The sequence below is a fragment of the Vipera ursinii genome (assembly GCF_947247035.1).
Source record: "Vipera ursinii genome assembly, chromosome: Z".
In the NCBI taxonomy this organism is placed as follows: Eukaryota; Metazoa; Chordata; class Lepidosauria; order Squamata; family Viperidae; genus Vipera; species Vipera ursinii.
Genome location: NC_139517.1, coordinates 123,671,550 through 123,683,670, shown reverse-complemented (window position 1 = coordinate 123,683,670; position 12,121 = coordinate 123,671,550). Strand labels below are relative to the sequence as shown.

The 12,121-nt window shown below is 45.5% G+C and overlaps 1 protein-coding gene across 1 annotated transcript in view; it reads left to right on the top strand.

Annotated features, from left to right (window-relative positions):
• Positions 1–12,121, top strand: part of LOC310648908 (sodium channel protein type 5 subunit alpha-like) — a gene marked incomplete at its 3' end in the record, with an annotated part of 422,981 nt that overhangs the window by 70,665 nt on the left and 340,195 nt on the right. Inside the window, 1 exon segment of the mRNA XM_083377037.1 lies at positions 2,520–2,864. Within this exon segment, the coding sequence (XP_083233163.1) occupies positions 2,598–2,864 (267 nt within the window). The 5' untranslated portion in view covers positions 2,520–2,597.

Below are 12,121 nucleotides of genomic sequence, written 5' to 3'. Positions count from 1 at the left end.
GTGGGATTCAACTGGTTTGCACCACTTTCTCTCTCTCTCTCTCTCTCTCTCTCTCTCTCCCTCTCTCATACCTGTAAGTTTTGCTGGGAGGGAGGGAGGGAAGGAAGTCCCACCTTAGCAGGACTTTTTTTTGGTCATCAAGTTTTTGACACCTTGCTGGGTGATACTCGAACATTGCCATATCCTAAAAATGGTACAAAATTGGCGAAAAGGTCTTGATGTTGAATTTAATAACAGCTGCAAGACTTTTGGTAGCGCAATACTGGAAGAAGGAGAACCTACCTACTATTGAAGAATGGACTTTGAAAGTTTCGAACTTGGCAGAAATGGCTAAAATCTCGGCATATGTGAAAGATCACTCGCAACAGAGATATATAGTGGAATGGAAAAGATGGATTGATTTTATTCAGAACAGATATGGAACTACAAAGTATCATTTAGCATTTGAATAGATATGAGTTATTGTAATTAGAGGCTATATTATTATTTTTTCCTATGGTTAAGGAGAGTTAAATTGCGATAGGGTTTAAACTGTAATTATAGTAATTAGATTATTTTAGAGTAAGATTGTATGATGTAATACCCTGTATTCGGCTCTGGGAAGTCGGGTGTGTGTGTGTTGGGATGGGAGGGGTGGGGAGAGGGGTGGGGTGGATGGGGTATATGTTTTAAAAATGTATTTTAAAACTTTTCAATAAAAAAAATTGGCGAAAAGGCTGAAAAGCCCTGCTCTAGGCAGCCTACAATATTAAAAAAGAAATAAAACTATATATAAATAGAATGCTACAAAATTATAAGGTAGAAAATGCGACACTTAGAAGATGTGAATAGGAGGAGCAGTGGTGGGGATAATCAGGCTCCTCCTTGGAAGCTCCAAGCCAGCTGACAATGTCCGATCTGTAGGGTCTTTCCAAAAGGAAGGCGGGTGGTTGAGGAAGGCTAATCAATGGAAATGTAGAGAATCTGAATAAGAGAATGGCAGCTTAGAATTAGGCACCCTGGGTCATCCATTGTATAAAAAAGGGGAGGGGCAGGGAACAGGGAACAGGGAGGTCCGTTTCCTTTTGATGTGCCTCCAATCAATAATCACATAACGAGTCCCTCATAAAACAAAGTTGGGACAAGAAGAATCTCAGGCCTTCAGCTGAGTCAATACATGTTATCTTTATCACGCTGGGACAGGAAAAGCTTTATTTGCTGACAAATCTCTGGGTGTTTTGAGAAATAATGGTTGTGAATTATCTCAAACCATAGCTGCGCAGCAGGGTGATGGGCCTTGTGACACAATGGCTTTAGAAACACCATCTGGCAGAAAACACCCAAGGAGAGGGGCCTCAGAGATACCCCCATGTACAATTTTTAGAGAGTTTAAGTCACTTATGAAGTAAAAGAGGAGGCGTAAACTGGCTTCAGTGTCAGGAATGTTTGCATAGAAAGAAATGTTGCTGAAGATTTTTATGGTGGTCCGAAACACCTGTATCCGTCTGCCTTTAAGGAGGTGGGGGAGGAAGGTATAATTTCCCTGTATACACATTGCTTTGGATTGTGAGATGGGCAGCATATAAATTTATTAAACAAATACACAAAGCGGTCAGAATTGTTTGCAGGGGTTGACATCGCATCAGTCCCTGTTTTCATGTGGCCTCTTAGGAAAACTAATTGTCTACCCTGATTTAAAATTGTAGAATAAAGGAGGGGTATGAACTGGAGAATATTTATAAATATATATTTATATCTCTTCCGTAAGGCTACGTTTTCCATTTAATTCTCAGGTTGAATGACTTTTGATTGTGTTTTTGAGATTCCTTTATTATTGCTAAGTTGGAAGGGGGTGAGTGTTAGTGGTGTTATTATTATTATTTTATTCCGGCGCACTCTGAATCACAGCTGAATCCATGCACATATCTAAGTCACTGTGTGGTTATCTTAGCTGCACAAAACTGTGTTCTAAGAAAACCTAGGAAGAGTTTTTTAGGCTGAACCATGGATAACCAAGAATAACAGAATTGGAAGGGATGTTGGAGATCTTTTAGTCCAAGCAGGAGACCCTATACTATTTCAGAGAAATGGTTGTCCAACCTCTTCTTAAAAACCCTCTCGTGTTGGAGCACCCACAACTTGTGAAGACAAGCTGTTCCACTGGTTAATTGTTCTCATTGTTAGGGAATTTCTCCTTAATCCCAGACTGCTTCTCTCCTTGATTAGTTTCCACCCATTGGAAAATAGGTTGACTTACCAAGAAGTGCCAAGCGTTGGAGAAATAGCTGTAACGAAAAAGTAGGGCATTCACACATCCTCTTATCCATGTTGCAATTAAGGTAAGTCCAGAAGTCCATGATAATGTTGCTGCCTTTTTTTCTTTCTTTCTTCTTTCCATCAGAAACTGAAATGCAATCTGTTTCCCATTAACTCTGAAAGGCAATGGTTAAAAAAAAAAGGAAGCCAAATAAATGCTTGGCACAGTTGTCACTCCTGGTGAGTTCTACTTACCAAAATTTCCCTTTTTCTTTCTTTTTCAGGGTTTTGTTTTGTTTCGTTCCGTTTCATTTTCACATTTAGGAGTAACGGCCACTACAAAGAAAACTCAGGATGAAAAGATGGCTGACTTCTTGTTACCACTGGGTACTAACAACTTTCACCGGTTCACACCGGAATCCTTATCGGAGATTGAAAAGCGGATCGCGGCAAAGGTCGGAAAAGATACCAAACAGGAATATAGGGATCAGGCCGGAGAGGAAGAAAAATTACGGCCACAGTTTGACTTGCAAGCATGCAAGAAGCTGCCAGACATCTATGGATCTCCCCCATCCGAGCTCATTGGGGAACCACTGGAGGATGTTGACCCCTTCTACCGAGATCATAAGGTCAAATCTGTCACCTCTGCACTTATGATTAAGAATAATGGAAGGGAATGAGGTAGAAGGATATTTTTCACAGGAAATAATTTCCCTCCTGGATTAAGGACCTGAGAACTACCGTGTTTCCCTGAAAATAAGACCGGATCTTATATTAATTTTTGGTCCAAAAGACACATTAGGGCTTGTTTTCTGGTTAGGGCTTATATTTGGGGAAATACGGTACTAAATGTGTCCGCCTGGCTGATGATCTTAACTGGGGCTTATTTGGGGGGCGGGGCTTATATTATGAGCATCCTGAAAAAAACATGCTGTGGCTTATTTTCCAGTTGGGTCTTATTTTCGGGAAAACACGGTACCAGGGTCAAACTCCTGATAACTAAGATGGGTGGGGTCCAAACAGGAGAATTGCAATATTAATTAATATTAATTAATAATAATTAATTATTATTAATAATAATGTTGTCTGTGTACAGGTAGTCCTTGACTTACAACCACAGCTGAGTCCCAAATTTTTGTTGTTGAGATGGTTGTTAAATGAACGTTACCACGTTTTATGACGTTTCTTGCCATAGCTTTTAAGTAAATCACCGCAGGTGTTAAGTCTGCAACACGGTTGTTAAGTGAATCTGGCTTCCCCAATTGATATTGCTTGTCAGAAGGTCACAAAAGGGGATCCCGCGATCGAGGGACACTGCAACGGTCATAACCAGTTGCCAAATGTCTGTATTTTTGATCATGTGACCATGGGGATGTTGCAACAGTCATAAGGGTGAAAAACTGTCATAAGTTCCTTTTTTCAGTGCTGTTGTAACTTCAAATGGTCACTAAATGAACTATTATAAATCGAGGACTACCTGTATATGTTTATACTATTTCAAATAAAATTGGGGTTGGGGGTGGATAGTGAACATATGAAAAATAAAGGTGATCTATAATCTTATAACGCCTGATTTATTATGCTTGCTTATTCTGGAGAGCAACTACTTTCCTTTCCTGCCCTTTCAAGGCAATTTTTATACCCGATGCTCATATTTGCAGAAAACATTAACCAATGGTCATGACCCCAAGCCATTAATTTTGCAAGTCTATGTAAAATTGGTGAATGGGAGAACAGGAATGGACAACAAAAGCTGGTGGAATTGATCTTACCTTTATTGTTTTTAGTCATGAAGCTATGGTGGCATTATTTGTTTTGGTCTCGAGAAGATAGAACAGAACAGAACAGAACAGAACAGAACAGAATAGAAAATGCAATGGAATATGAAATAGAACAGAACAGAATAGAATATGGAATGGAATAGAAAACGGAATGGAATATGAAATAGAATAGAATAGAATAGAATAGAATAGAATAGAATAGAATAGAATAGAATGGAATGGAATGGAATGGAATGGAATGGAATGGAATGGAATGGAATGGAATAGAATAGAATAGAATAGAATAGAATAGAATAGAATAGAATAGAATAGAATAGAATGGAATGGAATGGAATGGAATGGAATGGAATGGAATGGAATGGAATGAATGGAATGGAATGGAATGGAATGGAATGGAATAGAATAGAATAGAATAGAATAGAATAGAATAGAATAGAATAGAATAGAATAGAATATGGAATGGAATGGAATGGAATGGAATGGAATGGAATGGAATGGAATGGAATAGAATAGAATAGAATATGGAATGGAATGGAATAGAATAGAATAGAATAGAATAGAATAGAATAGAATAGAATAGAATAGAATAGAATAGAATAGAATATGGAATATGGAATATGGAAAATGGAATGGAACAGAACAGAATAGCTTTATTTGGCCAAATGTGATTGGATGCACAAGGACTTTTTCTCTGGTGCAGAAGCTCTCAGTGTACATACAAACAACAAAGTAATATAATCATAAGATACCAATAGTAGAAGGTAAAAGGAAAGATGAGAAGGATAATAGTCATGCAGCCCTACTACCTATAAAGAAGAAAAAATACAGGTGGAGAAGAGGTTAATTCCTCTTGTTTACTACTGTAAATTGTTTTGCATTACCCCACTTGATATGGACTTTGCAGCAGACTTTTTTTTGTACTTCTGATCTTTTTGCTTATGCTTAATTTTATCTTTAGCTTTCTGCATCCTAAGGGTACTTTCTATGCGATGCTTTAGTTCCACAGAAATATATAATCTCCTTGTCCTTCCAAGATGCTGGATTGGAAATGATCTAGTTTTTTTGACCCAGCAAACCTCTGCATTAGCTTAGTCAATCAATACCAGATGCTTCAATGTCCTCAGGACTGTCCCCTCATTAATTTTTCACCTTTGTTCTATGGATGAACCTCAGCCTTGCCTAGTTTCTCTGGACTTTTCGTTCCCAATGTAATTAGAAATGCTTTATTGGAATGTGCTGATCTTTGCATTTTATTAATAATTTTTGCACCTGGTTAACCTCAAAAAAAAAAAAAAATAGGGCCAGGCCTGGTTAATACTCTTGGTAAAAACAAAGCTATAGGCTAAACCAGGGGTAGGCAACCTTGGCTCTTTTATGACTGGTGGACTTCAACTCCCAGAATTCCTGAGCCAGCATGGCTCAGCTTGGAAGCCTCTGCCTTTCGCCTCAGCATGGTTGGCTCCGGAATTCTGGGAGTTGAAGTCCACGAGTCATAAAAGAGCCAAGGTTGCCTACCCCTGGGCTAGACTGAGAAGTTTAAAATATATTAGAAAAAATCAGCAGTAGGTCACTTCCATATTTGGCCATGAAGAGTACCTGGATGTGTCCATTAAAGCAGGGGTCCCCAACCTTGGCAAGTTTAAGACCTGTGGACTTCAACTCCCAAAATTCCCCAGTGCAAAGTCGCGTGGTCACACAGAGAGACGGACACTGGAGCTGGGTAGTAACTTCTTTATTGGATCAGGAATGAAGCCAAGGCTAAGGGGTTACCTGGCGTCTCTTTATACTTGCCCAGGTGAATCGCAACCAATAGATTCAAACCTGGGCTTCCCGCCAGTGCAGGTGGCCAATGGATTTAAACCCTGGCTTCCCGCCAGAGCTGACCATGCCCTGGGGCTGTCAACAGCTTGCTCTATTCAGGCTTTCCCGCCAAAAGCGGTTATAGCCTGGAGTTGTCCAGCCCCCTGCTGTGCTGACATTCCGTGTATGCTTAAGAGCATACACTATACCCCTTCCCCCATAGTGAGGGATTAACCTCTGTCATTCCGTCTCCCATAACTATATACACTTATTTACATTTATACACAGAATTTACACTTGTTTAATTCCCAGTTACGCCTCCCCTAAGAACGCACATAGTCAGCGAGGTAGCTTGGAGCCTTGTGAGGCCTGCTTGACCTCCTTGGGACTGTTTCCCCCAGTGGTATGGTGCTGTTTCTTGTCTCTCTTCCTTGCTGTTGTTGTTGTGGCGGATTGTGGTGTGTATGTGTGTGTGTTGAGGTGCCTTGGCTCTGTGTTATGCTGGGTTCTGGTGACTGCCTGGTTTCCCTGTCAGTCTCCTGCCTGGGGTAAGTTTGCCTCTGTGCCCCCCTGGTGACCCTCCTGGGTGTTTGTGTTAGTGTTGGCTCCTCCTCCTCAGCCCCCAGTGTGTCCTCAACAACCCTTTCTGGAGCCCTTTTTCTCAGCTGGTCCAGGTGCCTCTTCCAACAGAGTCCCCCCTCCACCCTTACCTTGTAGGAAAGGGGTCCTGTTTGCTCTAGTATTTCCCCTGGAACCCATGGATGACCTGAGCTATAGTTCCTTGCCCAGATGGGGTCCCCCGTGTTAAAATTTGTTTTGATGTTAGGGGTCCCGGCGTCTGCTGCTACTCTGTCTGGGTGGAGCCTGTCCAGCGTTGTTATTAGGCGTCTGCCCCATCTGAGTTCCGCTGGGCTTTTGCCTGTGGCAGTGCAGAGTGTTGCATGTTGGTGTAGGAGGAAGGTGGCCAGTCTTTGCTTCCAATTCCCCTGCACTATGCGCTTGAGGGCGTCCTTTGTTGTCCGCACGAATCGCTCTGCCAAACCATTACTGGCCGGGTGAAAAGGATTCGAGGTGGCGTGTCTAATCCCCAAGGTCCTCAGGAACACCTGAAAGTCCGATGAGGTAAATTGTGTTCCATTATCTGACACGATCACGTCTGGCAGACCATGAGTTGCAAACATTCCCCTTAAAGCTTGAATGGTTCCTGCTGATGTCATGTTGCCCACGGGTACCACCTCTAGCCATTTGGAATGACTGTCTACTGCTACCAGAAATGTGTGTCCTTGAAATGGGCCCACATAGTCTATGTGTACCCTGGACCATGGGGTGTGTGTTTCCTCCCACTTGTGAACTGGTGCATGTGGCTGTTCTGGTCGTGACCTCTGGCATGTGTAGCACCCAGCTACTAACCCTTCTATCTCCTTGTCCAACCCTGGCCACCACAGGTAGCTCCTTGCCAGGGCCTTCATTCTTACCACTCCTGGGTGGCCCTCGTGCAGTGACTGGAGGGCTCTTTCTCTAAGCTTTGTGGGAATGATGACTCTACTTCCCCACAACAGGCACCCCTTGTGTGTTGATATTCATGCCTTCTGGAAAAGTATGCAGTGAACTCTTGCCCTGGTGATTTGTCCTGCCACCCACGATTGTATCCTGCTTAGAACCTTGTCCTTGGGGGTCTCTGAGGCTATGTCCTTTGTGTTAAGGGGGCATTCTGGCAGCTCCTGTATTGCCAATATTTGGGTAGCAGGTGCGGGGTCCGGCTCAGTATCCCTTAGGGGGAGTCTGCTGAGGCCATCTGCGTGCCCCATCTCTTTGCCTGGTCTGTTTACCAGCTTGCAGGAATATGCTGACAGGAAGATGGACCAGCGTAACATCCGGGGTGACAGGATTTGTGGTGTCTGCTTTTCCGTTGTAAATAACCCTAACAAAGGCTTATTTATTTATTTATTTTGTTTTATTACATTTATATCCTGCCCTTCTCCGAAGACTCAGGGCGGCTTACAAGCTTAGCAGTAGCCTTCATTCTATGTATATGCCTGCTTATTAGGGCTTTCATACACCCCCCAAGCGGCATTATTACCAAGTCAGCTTAATTGCCCCCAACAATCTGGATCCTCATTTTACCTACCTCGGAAGGATGGAAGGCTGAGTCAACCTTGAGCCTGGTGGGACTCGAACCTGCACTAATTGCAGGCAGCTGGTGTTACTTAAGGAGGCATTAGCCCACTGCTCCACCAAGGCTCTGTATATGCTTATGGTCAGTATATATTAGAAATTCCCTACCATATAGGTAGTCATGAAATTTCTTTACTCCTGCAACCACTGCCAGTGCCTCCTTGTCTATCTGCGCATAATTTCTTTCTGCAGCTGACAGGGTTTTGGAGTAGTAGGCGATGGGGGCCTGAGTTCCACCCTCCCTTAAATGGCTGAGAACTGCCCCAATCCCATAAGGGGATGCATCACATGCAAGGCAGATTGGCTGGTCCTTCCTGAAGCGCGTGATTGTAGCATTGCCTGCTAACAGGTTCTTCAGTGTTTTGAACGGGTTTGTGTGTGCGTCAGTCCAGTCCCAGGATGCTTGCTTGTCAAGCAACCTGTGTAGGGGTTCTGCAATTGTTGCTTTGTGTGGCAGGAATGTGTGATAAAAGTTGAGGAGGCCCAGAAATGCCTGCAACTCAGACTTGATTTTGGGAGTTGGGGCTTCTTTGATTGCCCTGACTTTGGATGCAGATGGGTGGATGCCTTGAGCATCAATCCTGAACCCCAGGAACTCTGTCTCAGTAACCCCAATCTTGCATTTTTCCCTTTTGAGTTTCAGCCCTGCATCCCTGAACCTCTCTAGCACTGCTTTCAATCGGGTTGCCAAAACGTCCTCGGAACTGGCTGCAATTAGGATGTCGTCGAAGTAAGGGCAAACCCCTGGTAGTCCCTTGAGGGTCCTTTCCATCACCTCCTGGAAGATTCCAGGAGCTATGCTAACCCCGAACTGCAACCGGTCTACCCGGAATGCCCCTTTGTGTGTGTTTATTGTTTGTGCTTTAGCAGCCTCTGGGTCTACCGACAGCTGCTGGTAAGCTTGTGCAAGATCCAGTTTTACGAACACCACCCCGCCTTGCAGGGACGCCAGGATGCTGCTTACCGTGGGGACCGGGTAGGAATGGGCACTCAAAGCTCGGTTAATGGTCCCCTTATAGTTGGTGCAAATTCTAATTTCGCCATTCGCCTTGAGCGGCGTTACGATGGGGGTTTCCCATTCTGCTCCATCGACTGGTGTTAACACCCCCTGGTCTACCAGCTTATCCAATTCCCGCTCTATCTTGTGTTTTAGCGCAAACGGGACTCTCCTAGCCTTCATTCTGATGGGCCGAACCTGGGGGTTTAATTTAAATGAAATTGGGGAACTGGTGTATCTCCCTAGCTGCTCGTCAAACACGTCTGCAAAGTCCTTGCAGATACCTTCAAGTGAAAGGCAGCTCCGCATCTGGTGAATCCCCGTGATTCCAATGCCCAGCGCTTTGAACCACCCTAACCCCATGAGCCTGGTTCGCTGCCCTTCGGTGACCAACACGCTTAATTTGCCCATGAACTGTACTGAACCAACACCGACACCTCCCCCCGAACATTAATGGGTAAGTTTTGAAAGTCAGAGAGGGTCAGCCTGGATGGCCTCAAGGGAACCCGTTGGCCGCTCCGCTTGCAAATGTCTTTAAACATTCTGGCGGAGATGATTGACACGGCTGACCCTGAGTCCAGTTCCATCGTGCAGGGAATCCCTTGCAGCTTCACCCTTAATTTTATTTTTGGGGTGAGTGTTGGAGGGCCCCCTGTTAAGCAAACAGCCGTCCGTCCCTCCGTGTGGCTGACCGACAGTCTTGGCAATCGCTCCCCAGTACCTGTAGCAAACTGGAACTCTGCTTCCACTTTGTGCAGACTGTCCCATTGCTTGCTCCTGCAGACCGCCACGATGTGCCCGGTTTTCCCACACGCCCAACACTTTGCCGACTTGATCGGCAGGTAGACCGGGGATGCTGTCCTCCGCAGCTTGTGCAATGGGTAGCTCGGGAGCTGTTTGAGCTGCAGCCGGAGCACTGGGTAGACCGGGGTTGTCCGCAACCGCCGGGCTGGGTAGACCAGGGTCCGCAACTGCAATGCTGGGTAGACCGGGGCCGGTTCGCACTGTAGCCAGGGAGTTGGGTAGACCGGGGCCCACTCGCTCCGCACCTGCACTCCTGGTACCTCAGATCTGCCGTGGCTGGTCATGGCTCCCTCACATTGTCTCGGTTGGAGTTGACGGGTCGCGGTTGTCGGTGTATGGCGTCCACTTTGGCTTCCGCCCCTTCTGCTTCGCTGCAACCGCTCAACTGGTGGACGGCTCCGCTCTCTCTCGCGTCGGACTCCTTGGCCGCATCCCAGGCTAGGAACTCCTCCTGGACGTCCCTCAGGGTTAACTTCTGCTTCACGAAAATTTTCTGCCGCAGCTTCCGGTCCCTCAGCCCACAGACAATCCGATCCCGCAGCCGGACTTCTAAATTTTCAAAGTTGCAAAGACGGGCTGCCTGCCTTAGGGCGGCCATGTATTGTTTGGCAGACTCACCCGGCCGCTGATCCCGTTTCTCGAAGCGGTACCACCACGTGATTTCAGACGTCTCAGGCCTGAAGTGCTCGGTCAGCTTCGCTAGCAACTCGCCGTACCTGATGGTGTGGATGTCATCGGGCGAGCAGAGACCGACCGCCAGCTGGTATGTTTCCGTCCCGCAGCTGCAGAGTAGCTCCACCGCTCTCTGTCGATCATCGTTCATCCCATTCGCCCTTAGGTAGCACTCGAGCTGTCCCACGAAGGCTTACCACTTCTCGGGGCGGTTACTATTGAAAAGGGGATACTGACCCAGTTGTGCCATTCCGCCGTCTCGGTTGTCCTGTGTCTGGATCCGGGGCTGCCGATAGGGTTCCGTCCACGGCTAGCGCTGTCCGGTGCAGGATCCCATCTTCGTCGCCAGTGCAAAGTCGTGTGGTCACACAGAGAGACGGACACTTGAGCTGGGTAGTAACTTCTTTATTGGATCAGGAATGAAGCTAGGGGTTACCTGGCGTCTCTTTATACTTGCCCAGGTGAATCGCAACCAATAGATTCAAACCTGGGCTTCCTGCCAGTGCAGGTGGCCAATGGATTTAAACCCTGGCTTCCCGCCAGAGCTGACCATCCCTGGGCTGTCAATGACTCGCTCTGTTCAGGCTTTCCCGCCAAAAGCGGTTGTAGCCTGGAGCTGTCCAGCCCCCTGCTGTGCTGACATTCCGTGTATGCTTAAGAGCATACACTACACCCAGCCAGCCATGCTGGCTCAGGAATTCTGGGAATTGAAGTCCATGGGTCTTAAACTTGCCAAGATTGGGGACCCCTGCATTAAAGTCTCCAGAAATTAAACTCAACTTGAAGGGAATTTTACCTTTCAGAAGAAAAAGGTTGCTGGTCACTTAAATAGTTAAAGATCTGTTCAGGATTATAAACTATGATGTCATTACAGGTTCCCCACAACTGAGCATTTTTGAATTTTGTCGACTTCAAACTCCCAGAATTCTCAGCAACGGCTGTGCTAACAAGGGAATTCGGAGAGTCCAAACATCTGGAAGATACACATTCTGGGGGATAACTGGTTGGATTTGAATTTTATGTTGGATTCAACCTAACCAGGTTCAACTTCCTTTCAGCAATGATGGATTGTGATCAGTCAGTTCTTTGATTCATTCAGTATAGAGTACTTTTATACCTTGGCACATGACTGCTTCAAAACTCGTCAAGTTTGGTATTTGATGCATTTTGAAGAAAAAATTTTGTCCCAGTACTTGCCTTTCTCCTGCTGACCTCGGCTGCCTCGTGACTTGCTAGTTCTTCTGGCTGAAATAATGGATCATGTGCAGTGGTGGGGTTCAAATATGTGAACAACCGGTTCTCTGTGTGGATGCCGCTTCTGGAAGTCCATTCTGGGCCTGGGCAACAAAAAATTAGCTACTGGTTCTGCCAAAGTGGTGTGAACCGGCTGAGTCCCACCACTGGTCATGTGGTAAGTCACGTGATTTTTCTCGGTACTCGTTGGTTTTAATATTTGTTGCGTCTTCCGGAACAAATTACCAATGGGTAACGAGGCAGTAAGCCTTTGAATCTTAAGGCTCAGCAGAGACTTGAGTAGTATTTTTAATTTTAGGAGATGATTCTTTGCAAGTGAGTACTATACAACTCAATAAAAGAGAACGCAAGTAGTCCTTGACTTACAACCACAGTTAATTCCAGAATTTATGTTGCTAAGCGA